The sequence below is a fragment of the Rhinopithecus bieti genome, unplaced genomic scaffold (assembly GCF_001698545.2).
Source record: "Rhinopithecus bieti isolate Rb0 unplaced genomic scaffold, ASM169854v2 scaffold_38631, whole genome shotgun sequence".
Lineage (NCBI taxonomy): Eukaryota > Metazoa > Chordata > Mammalia > Primates > Cercopithecidae > Rhinopithecus > Rhinopithecus bieti.
The window spans coordinates 1,108,539-1,127,260 of record NW_016817145.1 but is presented as its reverse complement, the minus strand read 5'-3'; the positions used below and the strand labels follow the sequence as shown (position 1 = coordinate 1,127,260).

General features: G+C 39.8%; 1 protein-coding gene across 5 annotated transcripts in view; it reads right to left on the bottom strand.

The window, feature by feature from the left end:
* The window catches only part of TBC1D31 (TBC1 domain family member 31), a 79,639-nt gene that overhangs the window by 3,538 nt on the left and 57,379 nt on the right, over positions 1-18,722 (bottom strand). For 2 of the 5 annotated variants that reach the window (XM_017855884.1, XM_017855885.1), the window contains exons 14-20: positions 18,366-18,598; positions 17,639-17,791; positions 16,528-16,663; positions 12,685-12,777; positions 8,343-8,483; positions 6,777-6,971; positions 4,374-4,512 (exon numbers count right to left, since the gene is read on the bottom strand). In XM_017855884.1, the coding sequence (XP_017711373.1) occupies positions 4,374-4,512; positions 6,777-6,971; positions 8,343-8,483; positions 12,685-12,777; positions 16,528-16,663; positions 17,639-17,791; positions 18,366-18,598 (1,090 nt within the window). The other 3 variants (XM_017855887.1, XM_017855889.1, XM_017855886.1) reach the window with 3 other exon arrangements.

Here is an 18,722-nt window from a genome sequence, read left to right as displayed (position 1 = left end):
ATGCCCGGCTATTTTTAATAGAGACGAGGTTTCACCATGTTGGCCAGGTTGGTCATGTTGGCCATGTCAGCCAGGTCGAGCTACTGACCTCAGGCAATCCACCTGCCTGCCTCCCAAAGTGCTGGGATTACAGGCGTGAGCCACTGTGCCTGGCCAGAAATAACTTTGAAATAAAATACTTGTAGCAAATGGACTAAGGTCATGAGCTTCCCAGTCTACCAGCATTTTGGCCCAAGCAGCCTGGCCACTGCTACACCTGCTGCACAGATAAGACGGGAATCAGGTGTGGTTCCTCAGATCTTTTTGTTTCTTTATTTTTCAGAGACAGAGTCTCACTATGTTGCCCAGGCTGGTCTTGAACTCCTGGGTTCAAGCCATCCTTCTGCCTCAGCCTCCCAAATTGCTAGGATTACAGGCGCCACCGTGCCCAGCCAGAGCTGAGATCTCACAGCTCCCTCTCATCTGTCCTCCAAAATTCAACCTGCCCACTCCTGTTCAGTTCATCTTCCCAAAGGGCTATGTTGTAAATATTATCTCTGGTCAAACAACGAATGATTTCCTTTTGTCTCCAGCAATGTTTCAAACACTGGCTGGGGAGATTCACCCGTGAAACTTTAAAACAAAAATCTAGCTCCCTAGTTTCTACCCTAGAGCTACCGACGGAATTATTACTATTATTAGACCTACTGAACGAAATCACTATTGGTGAGGTCTTGAACATATGTATTTTTTGAACATGTACAGGGTTTTTTTTTTTTTTTTTTTTGAGACAGAGTCTCACTCTGTCGCCCAGGCTGTAGTGCAATGGCGAGATCTTGGCTCACTGCAACCTCCGCCTCCTGGGTTCAAGCGATTCTCCTGCCTCAGCCTCTTGAGTAGCTGGGATTACAGGTGTGTACCACTACTCCCGGCTAATTTTTGTATTTTTAGTAGAGACAGGTTTTCACTATATTGGCCAGGCTGGTCTCAAACTCCCGACCTTGTGATCCGCCCATCTCGGCCTGCCAAAGTGGTGGGATTACAGGAGTGAGCCACCATGCCTGGCCCAAAAATGTCATTTTCTTAATGGTAGGTGATTGCCTCCCGGTTTTAGGATTAAATGAATCTGATTAAATCTATATACCCTGATTAAGAAAATGACTGACAGATCATTCAGTCATAAACTTAAGACTTTTGAAAACTGGATGTTTATTAATCAAATTCTCTCCAGTGGTGAAATTTAGCAAGGTTCAAAAATATACATGGTTGACTGGTCTGACAAAAAGATTTAGTTAGCATGGAAGGAAGACATCATGGAGGCAGAGGGGCAAACGTGTAGGAAAACCACTGATGTGGAAAGCTTTTTTTTTTTTTTTAGGCGGAGTCTCGCTCTGTCGCCCAGGCTGGAGTGGAGTGGCCGGATCTCAGCTCACTGCAAGCTCCGCCTCCCGGTTCACGCCATTCTCCTGCCTCAGCCTCCCAAGTAGCTGGGACTACAGGCGCCCGCCACCTCGCCTGGCTAGTTTTTTGTATTTTTTAGTAGAGATGGGGTTTCACCGTGTTAGCCAGGATGGTCTCGATCTCCTGACCTCGTGATCCGCCCGTCTCGGCCTCCCAAAGTGCTGGGATTACAGGCTTGAGCCACCGCGCCCGGCCGCTTTTTTTTTTTTTTTTTTTTTTTTTTTTTTTTTTTTAGTTTCTTACCTTTCTCTATTTCTACATAGATAGCTCTCTAAATATTTTCTATTTTTATTTCTAAAACAAGGGTAAGGCTGGGCATGGGGGCTCATGCCTGTAATCCCAGCACTTTGGGAGAGCCAGGCAGGTGGATCACGAGGTCAAGAGATCGAGACCATCCTGGCCAACATGGTGAAACTCTGTCTCTACTAAAAACACAAAAATTAGCCGGGCGTGGTGGTGGGCGCCTGTTATCCCAGCTACTCGGGAGGCTGAGGCAGGAGAATTGCTTGAACCTGGGAGGCGAAGGTTGCAGTGAGCCGAGATCGTGCCATTGCACTCCAGCCTGGCGACAGAGTGAGACTCCGTCTCAAAAAAACAGACACACACACACAAAATCAAGGGTAAGTGTGAAAGGGTGAGGGAGAAGTGACAGCTCCCATGGTTGTTATCTTTTGTAAGCCGGTTTTAAATATTTAATTTGTGCAGGGTCACATTCTACTCTTCTCCACCTCCCCGAAGTACTCTTGGTGCTATCTGGGACCACTAAATCTCAAATATGAGCAGCAATGAGGGGTTTTAAAAGCAGGCGTGATTTGGCCGGGTGCGGTATAATTCCAGCACTTTGGGAGGCCAAAGTAGCCAGATCACTTGAAGCCAGGAGGTCGAGACAAGCCCGGGTAACATGACAAAACCCCATTTCTACTAAAGATTAGCTGGGTGTGGTAGCATGCGCCTGTAGTCCCAGCTACTCAGGAGGCTGAGGCAGGAGAATCGCCTGAATGCAGGAGGCAGAGGTTGCAGTGAGCCAGGATCGTGCAACTGCACTCCAACCTGGGCAATGGAGTGAAGTTCTGTCTTAAAAAAAAAAAAAAAAAAAGTAGGCATAATTAAATGACCTAACCTATATTTTCACTTTTCAAATTTGTGAAATGGAAAAGTAATGCACACAGCATATTCATGAAGCCAAAAACTGGAAAGAATCCAAATGTCCCATCAACTGATGAATAGATTAAAAAAAATGTAATATCCACACAATGGAATATTATTCAGCAACAAAAAGGAATGAAGTGCTGATATACGCTACAACATGGTTGAATCTCAAGACATTATGCCAAGTACAAGAAACCAGACACAGAAGACCATATATTACATGCATTTGCATGAAATTTCCTGAATAGGCGAATGGACACGAGGTAGTGAGTGGTTGCCAAGGGCTTGGGGGAGTGAGTGGAAATGGAGAGTGACTGCTAACGGGTACTGGGTTTATTTTGGAGTGCTGAAAAATGCTCTAAATTTTCTTGTGGTGATGGCTGCACGACTCTGTAAGTGTATTTTTTAGTACATGATAATATAATGCCATTGAATAATACACTTTAAGTAGATGAATTAGGCCGTGTGCGGTGCTGGGCACTCCTGTAATCCCAGCACTTTGGGAGGCTGAGGCAGGTGGATCACCTGAGGTCAAGAGTTTGAGACCAGCATGGCCAACACGGCGAAACCCCATCCCTACTAAAAATACAAAAATTAGCCAGGCACGGTGGTGTGGGACTGTAATCCCAGTTACTCAGGAGGCCGAGGCAGGAGAATCACTTGAATCTGGGAGGTGGAGGTTGCAGTGAGCCGAGATCGCGCCACTGCACTCCAGCCTGGGACACAAGAGCGAAACTCTGTCTCACACACAAAAAAAAAAAAAAAGAAAAAAAAAAAGAAAAAAGGTGAATTATAGGGCATGTGAATTATGTATCAACAAAGCTATTATTTTAAAAAGCAACGTATTCACATTATAAAAGGCAACAGAGTAAAATAAAAGTGCCTTGTTAACTCTAGATTTTATGGAAAACTTTTTTTTTTTGTTTTTTTTTTTAAAGAGACAGGGTCTTGTCTGTTGCCCAGGCTAGAGTTCAGTGGCATGATAATAGCTCACTGCAGCCTGAAACTCCTGGGCTCAAAGAGATCCTCCTGCCTCAGCCTCCAGAGTATTTTAGAGTTTTAAATTATAATTTTGATTTTTCAGTTGATGCCACTATAAGCCTTGTACTGAAACCTAATGTTGGATCAGATCCTATGAGAAGTTTCCCTGTGGTACTTGAATATACTGTTGTTCTGAGGACCAGCTTTTGGCAAAGCACATATTTTACCTCAGAGCAACAGAATCAAACAGAACTCCATAGGACAGTCTGCACAAACTTTTTCCTCCATTGGGACTCTGTTTTTGTAATAGTCCCACCTCAGCCCACCCTTTCCCACCAAAAATACAGTAACCAGTGATTACCTTTTACTTGAGCAGTAGATTGACTAGAAGTGTCAAAATACATCCCAATAATTTATTCATTGGCCAGGCACAGTGGGTCACGCCTATAATCCCAGCACTTTGGGAGGCCAAGGCGGGAGGATGGTTTAAAACCAGCAGGTTGAGACCAACTTGGGCAACATAGTGAGATCTCATCTTTACAAATAATTTAACAGATTAGCTGGGTGTGGGGATGCGCGCCTGTGGTCCCAGCTACTTGAGAGGCTGAGATGGGAGAAATGCTTGAGCTCGGGAGGTTGAGGCTGCACTGAGCCATGACTGCATCACTACACTCCAGCCTGGGTGACAGAACCAGACCCTGTCTCAAAAAAAAAAAAAAAAAAAAAAAAAAATCATAATAATAGACCCTACTAAAAGAATAAATCTGTAACATCATGGAGAGAAAGGCCTCTCAGACACTCACCTTTATGACATGGATTTTCAGCATGTTCTACAGCCGCATTTATCTCTTGCTTTAAAAACCACTTTCTAGATGCATCTGAAAGAGCAGACGCTTTCTTTGCTGATCTCAAACAGAACTCTTTTCCTTCAGCTTCCTTCCACTAAATTCAAATAAATGGAAAAAAAATTACATAAAAAGTATAGTAATACACATCTCACAGTGGAATGAGCCCCTTCTGTCTTCTCTATCCACTTTCCTTTATATTCCCATGGCAAGTAGGATCTGTTTGGTGTTATGGTAATCAGGGTGCCTGTGTTGGCCCAAGGCTATTAGGAGCCTTGAAAGCAGAGGCAGGTTTTATCCAACCCGCAGTACTACAGAGTGCCACAAAGCACACAACTATATCCCAATAGTTGCTGAAATAATAATGCATTTCAGTAAGTTTCAAATCTCAAATCTTATGAGACTAAGCTAGGTTTGTATTCGTGGCAATTGCATTTTATTTAATTTGAATGCTACATCTTAATAATAAAATCTACAAAATTCAGAGAATGAACTCTTTGCCCAGCTCTCGTCCACATGATGACTACAGGGAAGTCAAGTGATCTCTATTCACCCCTATTTTCCTCTCCATAAAATGGGGAAATAATAATCTTAAAATTAGCTCAGAAGGTAACTAAAATAAATTTAAAATTCAACTCCTAAAGTTTGCCAAAATTCTGGAAAAGCTACAGCTTTTACATGGAAACACATTATTTTTATGTTATAGAAATAATGCATTAAATAACAAAAACTTTTAAAAAATCACAAAATAGGAGGGCAAGGAAGGATCACAGATGTCCATCCCTTTCATGTTACTGATGAAGAGGCTGATTCTGAGCAGCTTCCCAAGGCCACGCAATAGTCAAGTCAGCTTTACAACACAGGACACTAGACATAAGGAAGGATTTCTGCAGAACATGAAAGGCCCTTACAATGATTCTCAGTCAACTCTCAAAAATACCATTTTACCCAAAGTCCAGCAGCAGTGAATTTCACACAGTCTAGCCCTAGTGTCAGCAATGTTTATGTTGAGAATGTGAGTTTCCACCCCAGTTTTCCTGAGAACAGCCTCAGGGTTCTGGGTATTACTCCCACCCTCTCCAAGCCCTTCTTTCCTGTCCTAGAATGAAACGGCTATAAGATAAGGCTCCATGCCACTGGGGATGGGGTAGGAGGAAAATGAATCTGGAATAGTGACTTGAAGGAAATGCACTGTAAGAAGCCAGCTTTCAGAATAGACACTGTGATACAGCAACGGAGAGAAGCAATTAAGCCAGGTATCTAGATCTTGATCTTTCCCCAGCTCCTCAGTGTCCTTACAAAAGTCCATGGTACCTGCAAAAATATCTCCAGAGCACAGATCCCAGAGTCTTTGGAAGGATCAACCAAAAGATACACAGGTGTGACATATACTATTAATTACCTCCTCGGACTCCATTCTTTGATTCTTCTTCAGGAATAGAATCTTTTGTTTTTATTTTTAGCTATCTTATTAACTGATAGGAATAGAATCTTAATTTTATTTGGGATGATAATGCTCCCTGTGAAGAATATTATTTTTCTCAGCATCCTTTGCTGACAATGTGGCTCAAAATATGACGTGGGACTCCTGGAAAGAAGTTAGAAGGGAGTGTGACTCAGGTGGGAGGCAGAACATTCGCGCTTGTGCACTCCCTTCTCCCTGCTGTCTGCAATGTGTATGTGATGGCTGGAACTCCAGGAGTCATCTTGGATGGTAAGGTAACCTTGAAAATGAAAGTCATACACTAAGAAGAGGTGCAGAAAGGCTGAAAGAGGACATTGCCCTGATAACGTTGGAGCCCCAGTACTAACCCTGGACTCCCTACCTCCAGACTATGTATCTATCCTGTTCATAGTCACTGTAGTGTGGGGTTTTGTTACTAGCAGCTACATACCATTTCTACGTATTCAGCATCTTTTACATTGTAAGTATAAAGAATGAGCTAAATTAAAGTACTAGTATTATTCAAGCAGCCAGAATAAAAATCCAGGAAGTTGAGAAATTGAAGCACACTAATATAAATGAGAAAGACGCTTAATCATTTTTTGGTAGATGTATTAGATGACTTCTCTGACAAACACCTATTAAAATCAGATTATCTTTTCCAGCAAAAACGACTTGGTTTGATGCTTTTGTCATTTGACTCTGTACTACTTCAAAATTTCAGTGCTTAGGCTGGGTAAAGGGGCTGACATCTGTAATCCCAGCACTTTGGGAGACTGATGCAGGGGGATCGCTTAAGGCCCGGAGTTCGACTGAGGCTGCGCAAACAAAGTGGAGACTCTGTCTTTTAAAAAAAAAAAAAAAAAAAAAAAAACAATGCTTGATATAATCAAAAAGCTGATATACACTATTTTTACCTTCTTGGCTTCCTGCTCCACCATTGCATTTAATATCTCTATTTCTTTCCTTCTGTTTTCCCTAAGGAGTTTGGCTACTTCCTGGTAACATTTGTTTCGTTGTAGATCATCACATTTTTGTTTATGTAAAGACTGAATCTGCCAGTCAGTATTTAGGCAGGCTTGTTCAGCCTTTGCCAAATTTTCTTTAATCACCTAGGAAAAAGTTATACATTTCAGAAACAAGGTCAGACTGCTAACATACAAAATGAAGGTAAAACCATTCAATGTATCCACATGTCTAGGGTGGTTGTTCACAACTCTGGCTGCATATTAGCATCACCTGGGAGTGCTTAAAATCAGCTGATGTCTGGGCCTCACCACAAGCCAATTAAACCAATCACCGGACAGCTGGGTACTGGCACCTTTAAAAAACTCTTCAAGTAGAAATTAGCTGGGTGTGGTGGCAGGCGCCTATAGTCACAGCTACTCGGGAGGCTGAGGCAGGAGAATTGCTTGAACCCAGGAGGCGGAGGTTGCAGTGAGCTGAGAGCGTGCCACTGCACTCCAGCCTGGGTGACAGAATAGGACTCAGTCTCTATACTTTAAAAAAAAAAAAAAAAAGCTCTTCAAGTGATTCTAATTTACAGCCAAGATTAAGAACTTATCAGCTAGGGGATGGGTGGGATTCAACAATTTCCATGTTTTCAGCACTCTGAAGAAGAGCCCATTTTAACAGACTGGACAAAAGCCTATTAAAAAAAAAAAAAAGGAATATCTTGAGGAAATCACCTAAGAGACTGTTGTAGAACAGAAGGTATCTACTGTACACTATTCCTGGTTTTCGGAACAGGAGCAGACCGGTACACATACCCATTTAACATTTTGTTAAAGAGGTAATAGAGAAAGTTCTTCTTTGAAAGTCTCAAGTTCTGTTTCAATTCACTTAAGTCAGCATTTCTGAAAGGGTACTCCATAAGAAATTCTCTGAAATACATCTGGGAAATTTTCTTAAATATTCACAAATGTACAGTATCCTCAAATTTGGCATGAAAAATACCTCACTTTAAGACAGCATTTCCAATACTTATTTGACCACCCCCATCTTATTGAATAATAGTTAATAGCCCACACAATACACTTGGAAGTGCTGGCTTACATACCAGGCACGGACCTGATGCTTTGAACCTAATCAACTCAGGGACAATTTCAGAAGCAGAACATAGAAGGACAGTATAATTTGTAAAGTTACTATTCCTTTGTATTATCTTCTAAGTCACTATTCCTTTGTATTTTCTTCTAAGTCACTACTCCTTCGTATTTTCTTGTCACTATTTCTTTGTATTTTCTTTGAGGAAATTCCTTTGTATTTCCTCAAACTGTAGGAAAAAGACATGCATATGATTGTCAGTGAAGTAAACATCCTATATATAAAAGGAAGCAATGTGAGATTCTAGGAACTGTGACAACTGAAGCAAAGAAACAAACTAATTCAACTTCACAGAGTTTAATTTCGATTTTGTTCTCTTAAGAGGGTGACATGAAAATTTCTCTTCTGCATATACACTAAATGGATTGTATTTTTACCTTCTGAGTTTTCTGACTCTGTGTTTCACCTGCTTCTATCAGCTTATGAAACATGTGTTCTTCAAGATCCACTTTTCGTCTATAGGCATCTGCATCTGCTCGCATTTCTTTTGCAACAGCTGCTTGATTTTCAGTAAGATTCTGTTAAAATCATTTGTAAAAAAAAAATCACTGATTTATATAATGGTAGAATACAAAAACAACTTTTTTCAGAATAGTAATATGCACACAAATAAAAGCTGCAATCATCTAATTTTCAAAGTAAAATGCGAAGACTGGAGATATCAGCAAAAATGGCAGAGTAAGGACCCCTGGAAATCCTCTCATCCATAAAAGCATTGAGAACATGGATTAAAAAAAAAAGTCAAAATGAACTTTTTCAGCATTCTGGAAATTAACCAAAGACTTGGAGCTATCTGGGGAGCATTTACTTATAAAATGGCTGAATCTCAGTAAAACAGCTAGCTCTCTGACATTTCATCTTGCATTTTTCCTGTTCCCACCCCACTCCCAAGCTATGCATTAGTCTTTCTTTTTGTTTGAGACAGAGTCTCACTCTTTTGCCCAGGCTGGAGTGTAGTGGCATGATCTCAGTTCACTGCAACCTCCCCCTCCTGGGTTTTCAAGTGATTCTCCTGCCTCTGCCTCCTGAGTAGCTGGGATTACAGGTGCCCACCACCAGGCCTGGTTAACTTTTTTTGTATTTTTAGTAGAGATGGGGTTTCACCATGTTGGCCAGGATGGTCTCGAACTCCTGACCTCAAGTGATCAGCCTGCCTTGGCCTCCCAAAATGCTGGGATTACAGGTATAAGCCACGGTGTCCGGCCTATGCATTAGTCTTGAAAACCAGCAGCCTGGAAGCCAAGCAAAATGGGGTTGGACAGAGCTCCTTCAAACCACCATTGCTGGAGAACTGTCATTGTTTGAGTTGTCTGGTGGTTCCCTGAAAGACCACTCCTAAGGCCGTCTTTTTAAAATCTCACTCAGAGCTCACCTAGTGCAGAATAGTCTTATCCCTGGGGAAGTTGTTGAAAACAATTAGAGCAAACTGTTGAATATCTTGGCTGCTTGGGGCAGTGGATCTTGGGAGAGCAACCAATAGGCTAAGCAAAAAGCTTAACAGGAAAAACTGGAGAATCAGATGTCCACAGGAGGCTTAAAAAATCTCGGATAGATTCCTGGAAGGTCATGTGCATGTGTAAGGCTGTGCATATGCTAAGGGCTGTGTTCTCAGACCTGAGAAAGACCTAAGATCTCACACTTCTGGTTAACTCTGAGGTTTTGCATAACCAGGAAGTGGAATCTAAGAAGTAGAAACTGCCTAGCTGAGTGATAAAGGCGTGCCCTAACATGCACACAGAGCTCCTCAACAACTACTAGAAGCTTACTGGTTGAAAGAATCTATTAAAATCTCTGTCCAATCATTTGCTGACCCCCAAACTACCTGAGTAGAGACATCAGTGGCTATATACAACAAAAGATAGGGACTTTCAAAATTAGTTCAGAAAAGTCACTAAGCAAAGAAACAAGAAGAAACCCTGGGTGGGGAGACAATCTTATTTCCAAAATTGCCACATTATATGCCAGACAGTCCCACAGTTGACGTAATGATATTCTTATTTTATGATGGGTCTATCAGGGCGTTACATGAATTTTCAACTTACAATATTTCTAACTTATGATGAGCTTACGAGGACATAACCCCATCATAAGTTGGGGAGCATTGTATTCAAAATGTCTAGTTTTCAACAAACAATCACATGATTGTTTGAAAAAAAACAAGAACTATAGGACAGGCATAGTGGCTTATGTGTATAATCCCAGCACTTTGGGATGCCAAGGTGGGAGGACTGCTTGAGCCCAGGAGTTTGAAACCAGCATGGGCAACATAGCAAAACCCTGTCTCTATAAAAACTACAAAAATTAGCAGGGCGTGATGGTATGCACCTGTAGTCCCAGCTACTTGGGAGGCTGAGGCAGGAGGATTGCTGAAGCCTGGGAGGCAGAAGTTGCAGTGAGTTGAGATCATGCCACTGCACTCCAGCCTGGGCAACAGAGCGAGACTCCATCTCAAAACATAACTTCTGTTGTAGGAATGCTGCAGATTAAAGTTATGCACTCTTATGGATAACTTAAATCTTCTCATGAAGAAACAACAGCCAAACGCTAATTAAGGGACATTCTACAAATTAGCTGGCTTACATGTTTCAAAAAATATCAATGTCATAAAATACAAAGAGTCAGGAACATCTCTCATTTCAAAGGAGACTAAAATGATGACAACAAAACAATGGATGAGAGCTCAGATTTTCTTTTGCTCTAAAGGACATTTTGGATACAATGGATCAAATCTGAATAAGGTTTATATATCAGATCACCTTATGTTAATTTCTGATTTTGAGAACTGTACTGTGGTTATATAAGAGGACTCCTTGGTCTTAGAAAATATACACTGAAGTATTTAGGGGTAAAGGAGCATCGGGACTATACCGGTTCAGAAAAACAAGTGTATGTTTGTGTGTACATATGTGTATAGGTAGAGAAAAAGAGGAAGAGAAAGCAAATTTAGTAGAATGTTAGTGTTTAAAATCTGAGAGACAAATATCTGGAAATTCTTAGTATTTTTCTTGCAAATTCTCTGTTAGTTCTAAAATTATACCCTTCAATTGCCACTATCCTCCACCCCTAAAGAAAAGATAGTAAAAAGTAAAGTTTAGCTTAGCCCACATGAATTACATCTAATTCCAAATCATGGCAGACTCAGCCAAACTGTAAATCCCTTGCTCAGTTCTAGAAGAAATTCAGCGTGGAGACTTTAAAAGTGTTATAGGTGTAAATGGATGCTATATGGTTTAAATCTCACCTAATATGGCTATCAAACATATATGTTACATATTATGAATTCACAGTTATCACTAATTTCAAACTAAAAGTATGACTTTTTTTTTGAGACAGGGTCTCACTCTGTCACCCAGGTTGGAGTGCACAATCTTGGCTCACTGCACCCTCCGTCCCCCAGGCTCAAGTGATCCTCCCACCTCGGCTTCCTGAATAGCTGGCACCACCGGTGCACACCACCACATTTGGCTATTTCTTTGTATTTCTAGTAGAGATGGGGTCTTGCTGTGTTGCCCAGGCTAAAAAATCTGACTTTTTATGTGGGCTGAAAGAAGTGAAAACTTACAGTTTCAACACTAAATGAGTAACAAAACATTTTCCTAAATAATAAAATTTATATTAACAAAGCTCCTTTTTTCCAGTGTCTTGAAAACTGAACAGTAAGTACTAAGCAGATATTTGCTGATTTAACTCCAGAAGATTCCAATTTAAAGTAATTTACAGGCCAGGCGCAGTGGCTCATGCCTGTAATCCTAGCACTTCGGGAGGCCGAGGTGTGCAGATTGCTTGAGCCCAGGAGTTTGGGACCAGCCTGGGCAACAAGGTGAAACCCTATCTCTACAAAAAACACAAAAATTAGATAGGCATGGTGGCACATGTCTGTAGTCCCAGCTACTGGGGAGGCTGACGTGGGAGAATCACTGGAGCAGGGGAGGTGAAGGTTGTAGTGAGCTGAGATGATGCCACTGCACTGTGGCCTAGGTGACTGAGTAAGACTGTCTCAAAAATAAATAAATAAAAATACAAATAAAGAAAGAAAGTACTTTATAGCTCCTGACTGATTTATTTTTCAGCATCCTCGTGAGGTATTGAGATAATTTTGTAGTCACTATTACATAATTACAGGAAAATTTAGTAAGTTGGTAAAAAATCCTGAGGCAAAATCTGGGGCCTACATCTGGTGCTTCAGACACTAGACTAAGCTGCTAACAGAAACATGAATTAAATAATTACAACAAACTGTACATTCAGACATTTTGGCTACCTTACAATCCTGCATGGCACTATATTCTGCTTAAAAAGTGAATAAAACGAACGCTAGAAAACTATGAATAAATACAGTCTAAAATGGGTTTATACAAACCCTGCTTTTCTTTTCTTTTCTTTCTTTTTTTTTTTGGAGATAGGGTCTCGCTCTGTTTGCCCAGGCTGGAGTACAGTGGTGTGATTATGGTTCACCGTGGCCTCGAACTCCAGGGCTCAAGTGATCTTCCTGCCTTTGCCTCCTGAGTAGTTGGGACTACAGGTAAGCATACCCAGCTAAATTTTTTTAATTTTTGGTAGAGATGGGGTCTCACTATATTGCCCATGTCTGGTCTGGAATTCCTTAGCTCAAGTGATCCTCCTCCCACCTCAGCCTCCCAAAATGCTGGTATTACAGGTTTGAGCCACTGAGCTTGGCCAAAACCTGCTTTTCTTATGTTGGAAATAACTGAATTATACCTTCTCATAAAGTCTCTTTTGTGATTCGAGTTCCAGCTGTCTCATTTCTAGGTCTCTGGCTGTGGCAGCAATTTCTCGATCTCTCATATATACCTATGGCCAAACAACAAACTGTGAATACCAAAAAGAATTTACAAAATAATTTTTAATATACTTAGTAATCCTGTAATCTGAACGACCTACTAACAGTATTTAAAATAACAGCAATCGGGTTTTTGAAACCAGAGTAGCTGACAAAGATTAATACTCACTGCAGAATCTAGGAATAATCTCTCAGTTAAAGTGAAGTTTAATTTAAAAATAAAAAGCACAATACCATATGCCCATCTACTCAGACTGGAAGAACAGATAGCAGTTCTTACAGTATTACAGTAACCAATATCATGAGTTAGAAAAACTTTAGCAATTTAAATCTGGGGTAGATAAAAATATAACATTTATTTAATGCTCTTTTTGACTAAACTTCTCTACTTTTGTAAGTTTGGTTTGACAATTACCAATTCTAGGTTTACATTTCTTGCAGATGGTTCAACCTGTGTGTGTTCTGCTCCAAGTGAATTAATTTAGAGTTCGCCTATTTCCAAAATTTGATTAGTTGGAAGCTTTTTATTCCTATATACTAGAGGGTTTGCGTATGGGATATGGCACTCTCTAGAGACTCTTAGAAATGATCTTAGATATAAGGTGAAATGTTAGATATTGTCATTATGGTAAAAGACATGCTATCAAATACCTAAAATAAGAGAAACAGTAAATGAGAACATAGTTGGATGTGCAAACGTATATATCCAAAGGCTAAAAGAGAAACATGGACCAGGACCAGCTCAATTTAAAGAGGTTATTAGGAAAGGAGCTAGCTCAAAGGTGGGGGGAAGCTTGATTGTATGAACTAAGAACAGTAATAATGACAGAAAGTGGAGGAGAGGTATGGCACAGCAAATCACACTTTTTAGGAATTTCAATTACTGAGCTCTTTTGCTTATGAATTTTCAGAGATACAAACAGCTATGTACCACAGCAAAAACCGATCGGCTTTGTTTGCTGCTAACAGATGTTCACAGTCACATGTACTTGTCATTTCAGATTCAAGCAGCCTTTCCTGCTAGAGCCTGAACCATGAGACGAACTTTTGTGGTTTGGCAGGGTCAGAGCACAACATCAGAACAGGCAGCTGGGAGGACAGGAGGCTGGAAGGGTAGGCAGAGGCCAGATCATGTTGCTGAAAGGAGTTTATAGAATCCTTGGACCAAAAAGTGCCGCCTCCTGTTTCAAAGGGGTTTGGAATAAAGACATCAGAGTTCTGAGCTTACTTTGTGGGAAGAACATATACTTTTCTACAGTAATGAAATATCAATCTCATTCACTAGACGAGAAAATTAAAAGAAATCTTGGATTTTGAAAACCAATTTAAAATTAACAAGCTTTAAACAAAACAAGTATGATGCTATAAAGAGATAATAGATTTCTAATACATATGAATTAAAAATACTTTGAAAGACTTAGGCCAGGCGCCTGTAATCCTAACACTTTGGGAGGCTGAGGTGGGCAGATCACTTGAAGTGTGGAGTTGGAGATCAGCCTGACCAACATGGTGAAACTCCGTATCTACTAAAAATACAAAAATTAGCTGGGTGTTGTGGCAGGCACCTGTAATCCCATCTTCTCAGGAGGCTGAGGCATGAGAATTGCTTGAACCTGGGAGGTGGAGGTTGCAGTGAGCTGGGATTGCACCACTGTACACCAGCCCAGGTGACAGAATGAGACCCTGTCTCAAAAAAAAAAAAAAAAAAAAAAAAAAAAAAAAAAAAAGTCTTAAAAAATACTGAGTATTTTATCAAAACTAGGCTTGAAACTCTAAATTAGTGCATAAATTCAGTGCAATCCTAATAAAAATTCCAATGGGATTGGGAGAGGTGAGAATTCCAAAAGTGGAAACAATTCTTAAAGTCTATTTGGAATGATAAACATTTGAGAATACTGACAAAAACTCTGAAAAGGAAGACTAATGAGTGAGAATTAGGACTAGTTAGTAAAACACTTCAAAGCTACTGTCATTCAAACAGTGTGGTACTGGCCTAGGAATAGAAAAAAAGCAAGGAAGGAGATCAAGTATGTAAGAGAATTTAATATGTAAAAACCATCGGTTGGCAAATGACTTGGCTAATAGTCAGCAAACGGTGTTGGGACAATTGACTTGCCTTTTGGAAATAAGTAAGCTAACCTGACAGAAAGTTAAGTCTAACTTCACAGAAAGATGGACAAATGATACAAATATGTAATGTGTAATTCTACAAATGGTAGATAAGTAACAGAAAAGATACTTAACCTCACTAATAATAAAAAAAGGCAAATTAAAATAGACTATTTGTCATCTATCTGCTTGGCAAATATTAAGACTGATGCAGTACAATTGACTATACTAGGGGATGGGTACTCTTACGGTCTTAAAATAGCTTAAGCCATTTCATTTTTAGAGAACAATTTGGCATAATTTAGAAGTTACTCAACAAAAGTATGTGTGCAAGTAAAAAGACTTTTATGATGTAGCATGGTTGTTATTTGCAAACACTGCAAATAACCTAAATGTCCAATAACAAAGGATTAAATAAGCTATTCATTCAATGGAATATTATACAACCACAAAAAAGAAATAGATACACATAACAAATATGAAAAGATATTCAACATATGTAATTTTAAAAGCAGGTCACAAAACAATGTATAATGAGAATAATCCCATTTTTGTACAAATATAGGAAAGCATGACTATAATTACTCCTCTATCTATAGAACATACCTGAAAGGCTATATAATTAACCTTTTTTTTTTTTCTGAGACTGAGTCTCGCTCTGTCACTCAGGCTGGAGTGCAGTGGCGTGATCTCAGATCTCGGCACACTGCAGCATATGCCTCCGGGGCCAAGCAATTCTCTGGCCTCAACCTCTCGAGTAGCTGGGATTACAAGCACCTGCCACCAAGCCCAGCTAATTTTTGTATTTTTAGTAGAGATGGGGTTTTACCATGTTGGCCAGGCTGGTCCCGGACTCCTGACCTCTGGTGAACCGCCCGCCTCGGCCTCCCAAAGTGCTAGGATTACGGGCATGGGCCACCGCACCTGGCCAATTAACCATTTTTTAAAAGTGTTTCTCTGGGGATGATATGAGGACTGATGGAGAAGGTCCATTTTTAATTCTATATATTTTGTACTGGAAATTATTTTTACACTGGCCACAGATAATTTTTACATGAAAAAAGAATATGTCCCCTAATTAAAAATTAACTGCCAGGCATGGTGGCTCATGCCTGTAACCCCAGGACTTTGGGAGGCCAACATGGGCAGATCACCTGAGGTCACGAGTTCAAGATCAGCCTAGCCAAAATGGTGAAATCCCATCTCATGAAAAATACAAAAATTAGCTGGGTGTGGTGGTGCGCACCTGTAATCCCAGCTACTTGGGAGGCTGAGGCAGGAGAATCGCTTGAACCCGGGAGGTGGAGGTTGCACTGAGCTGAGATCACACCACTGCACTCCAGCCTGAGCAACAGAGTGAGACTCCATCTCAAAAAAAAAAATTAACTTAATGGCTAACTGATACTGATATTTCTATTTTTAGAGAAACAGTCACTAAGGACACTTGACTAATTTTCCTGGCATTTCTTAAATATTTAGCCATTCATGAAATACAAAAGAGAATGAGAAACGCCAAGGGGAAAATAAAATTAAAGGGGCCATTTAGCATTCATGGTGGACTCTAAGAATATTATTTAATTTGAAGGTGTTCATTACATTTAAGTGAGAGTAAATGGAGATGATGTATGAGAACTAAGGTAAGAATAATAAACCTTTCTCCCAATTTCATCATCCAGTCTTCTTAGTTCCATTTCCTGTTGATCTTGCTGAAGCTTCAGAAAACGCCTTCTTGCAGCATCTTGTAAGTGCATTTCCTTTACTTTCAGCTCTCTTTTCACAGCAGCTAGCCTTAAATACAAAATACATCAAGTGGAACAAATAAAGCAATTCCTAATATGACTTAGCTTTTTCATAACAAGTCTACCATGCCCATCATTTCAATACAATTGATATCCGTTATCTGAAAGAATGCCAGAACTGCTCCACCGTTACCAAAGATGGTGTATACTTATGCTTTGAGAATTTTAGCAGAAAGCGCACCGGCTCAGTTCAGTAGTTCCTTTTAACCCACACTCTAAATCTGTTACATAAAGTTCCATCTAAGAATATGAATCAATAAACACAGAAGTGAGTTTCCCAACAATTGGGCTTAGTCTCAATGTTTATCCCATAACTTTACTTAATTTACACATTTTACCTTATTAACATACTTTTATGTATTTATTTTTAAGTTTTTTCTTTTTCTTTTTTAAGAGACAGGGTCTCACTATGTTGCCCAGGCTGGCCTTGACCTCCTGGGCTCAAGTGGTCCTACCTAGTAGCTGGGACTATAGGTATGTGGCACCACACCCAGCTAACACACTTTTGAATATGCATTTAATACTAATTCCCCTGTCCTCCAAAGTGTTAAATGAGTAATGACATAATCATTTTATGTTACAATTGTCAGGTCACACAGGTATGTTTAAAACACAATTAAAAAAATTATACTCCACTACAGGTGATGTACCCAGCACTCTATGACAAAGCATTTCTGCCCACTATAGAATAATGTTTCTAAATAATGTCCTTCCAGGAACATTAATCCGTGCAAATCTAGATTATATTCAGTATAGCTTTAGAATTACATTTTACTACATAGCAATTTTTTGAAAAGTGGTATATAAAGATTCTTTTTATTAACTTAATAGTTGCTTAGTAGAAATGCTACAGCTGGGTAATCCTATATATAATGTTGTTCCTAAAATGAAAAAATGAAAGAGCATAAAAATTATTCAACCATTTTATATGTCCAGATTTGTTTTTTAAAGGGATAACACATACCTCTGTCTTTGTTGTATGATTTTCTCCTCCTCTTGTAAGAGCATTTCTCTTCTTGTTTCTTCAGCTTTACGAAGCAGCTCCTGTTTCTGGTACCAAGCTTCATCTTCAACTCTTTGCTGGTCAACTTCAGCTTGCATATCTTCAACTGTCTGCCTTAAGTAGGTAATATTAGTATGAAAACACAAAGAAGAAAGCTAAGTAATTTAAATCCAAGAATCATCAAAACACAAAATGTATACCGATTAATGTATAGTCCATTTTGTTTCCATATGCAAGAATTAACTATCTTTAATATTTCCAGCCTTCAAACCCTGATTTTACACAAATACTCATAATGTGAATGTATTTTTCTTTTTTTTATTGAGATGAAGTCTCACTCTGTTGCCCAGGCTGGAGTGCAACGGTGTGATCTCCGCTTACTGTAACCTCTTCCTCCTGGTTTCAAGTGATTCTCCTGCCTCAGCCTCCTGAGTAGCTGGGACTTCAGGTGCGCGCCACTACACCCGGCAATTTTTTGTATTTTTAGTAGAGACGGGGTTTCACCATGTTGGCCAGGCTGGGCTTGAACTCCTGACCTTGTGATCCGCCTGCCTTGGCCTCCCAAAGTGCTGGGACTATAGGTGTGAGCCACTGCGCCCGGCCAAATGTATTTTTTCATTAAAACTTTCTTATTATGTTTAAAACACATTTTGTTGTATCAGAAAAAGAAAAACTATTCCATAATTACCTCTCTCTTAAGTAATCCAATTCATCATTCCTTATTCTTTCTCGTTCTTGTGTCTGATAGTCCACAATAAACTTTGGATATTGATTAAATACTGGATACTGCCCTTTTGTCAGTGCAACAAAAACATTAAGCATGCTGTCTGGATGAATGTCAGTAGGCGTGGTCTCCATGAGATGATAAACTTGTCTAATCACAACATTTATATCCAGGTTATTCCGATGGTGAAAAAAAAACTGTAAGAAAACTTGGTGTTTAAATCGAGATTTACCAGACAAATCAATTATGAGGTAGGTAGAATTAAAACAAGAATTTTTTTAAAAGTGAACTTATTTTCAAGATATACATTTTTTTTGTAAA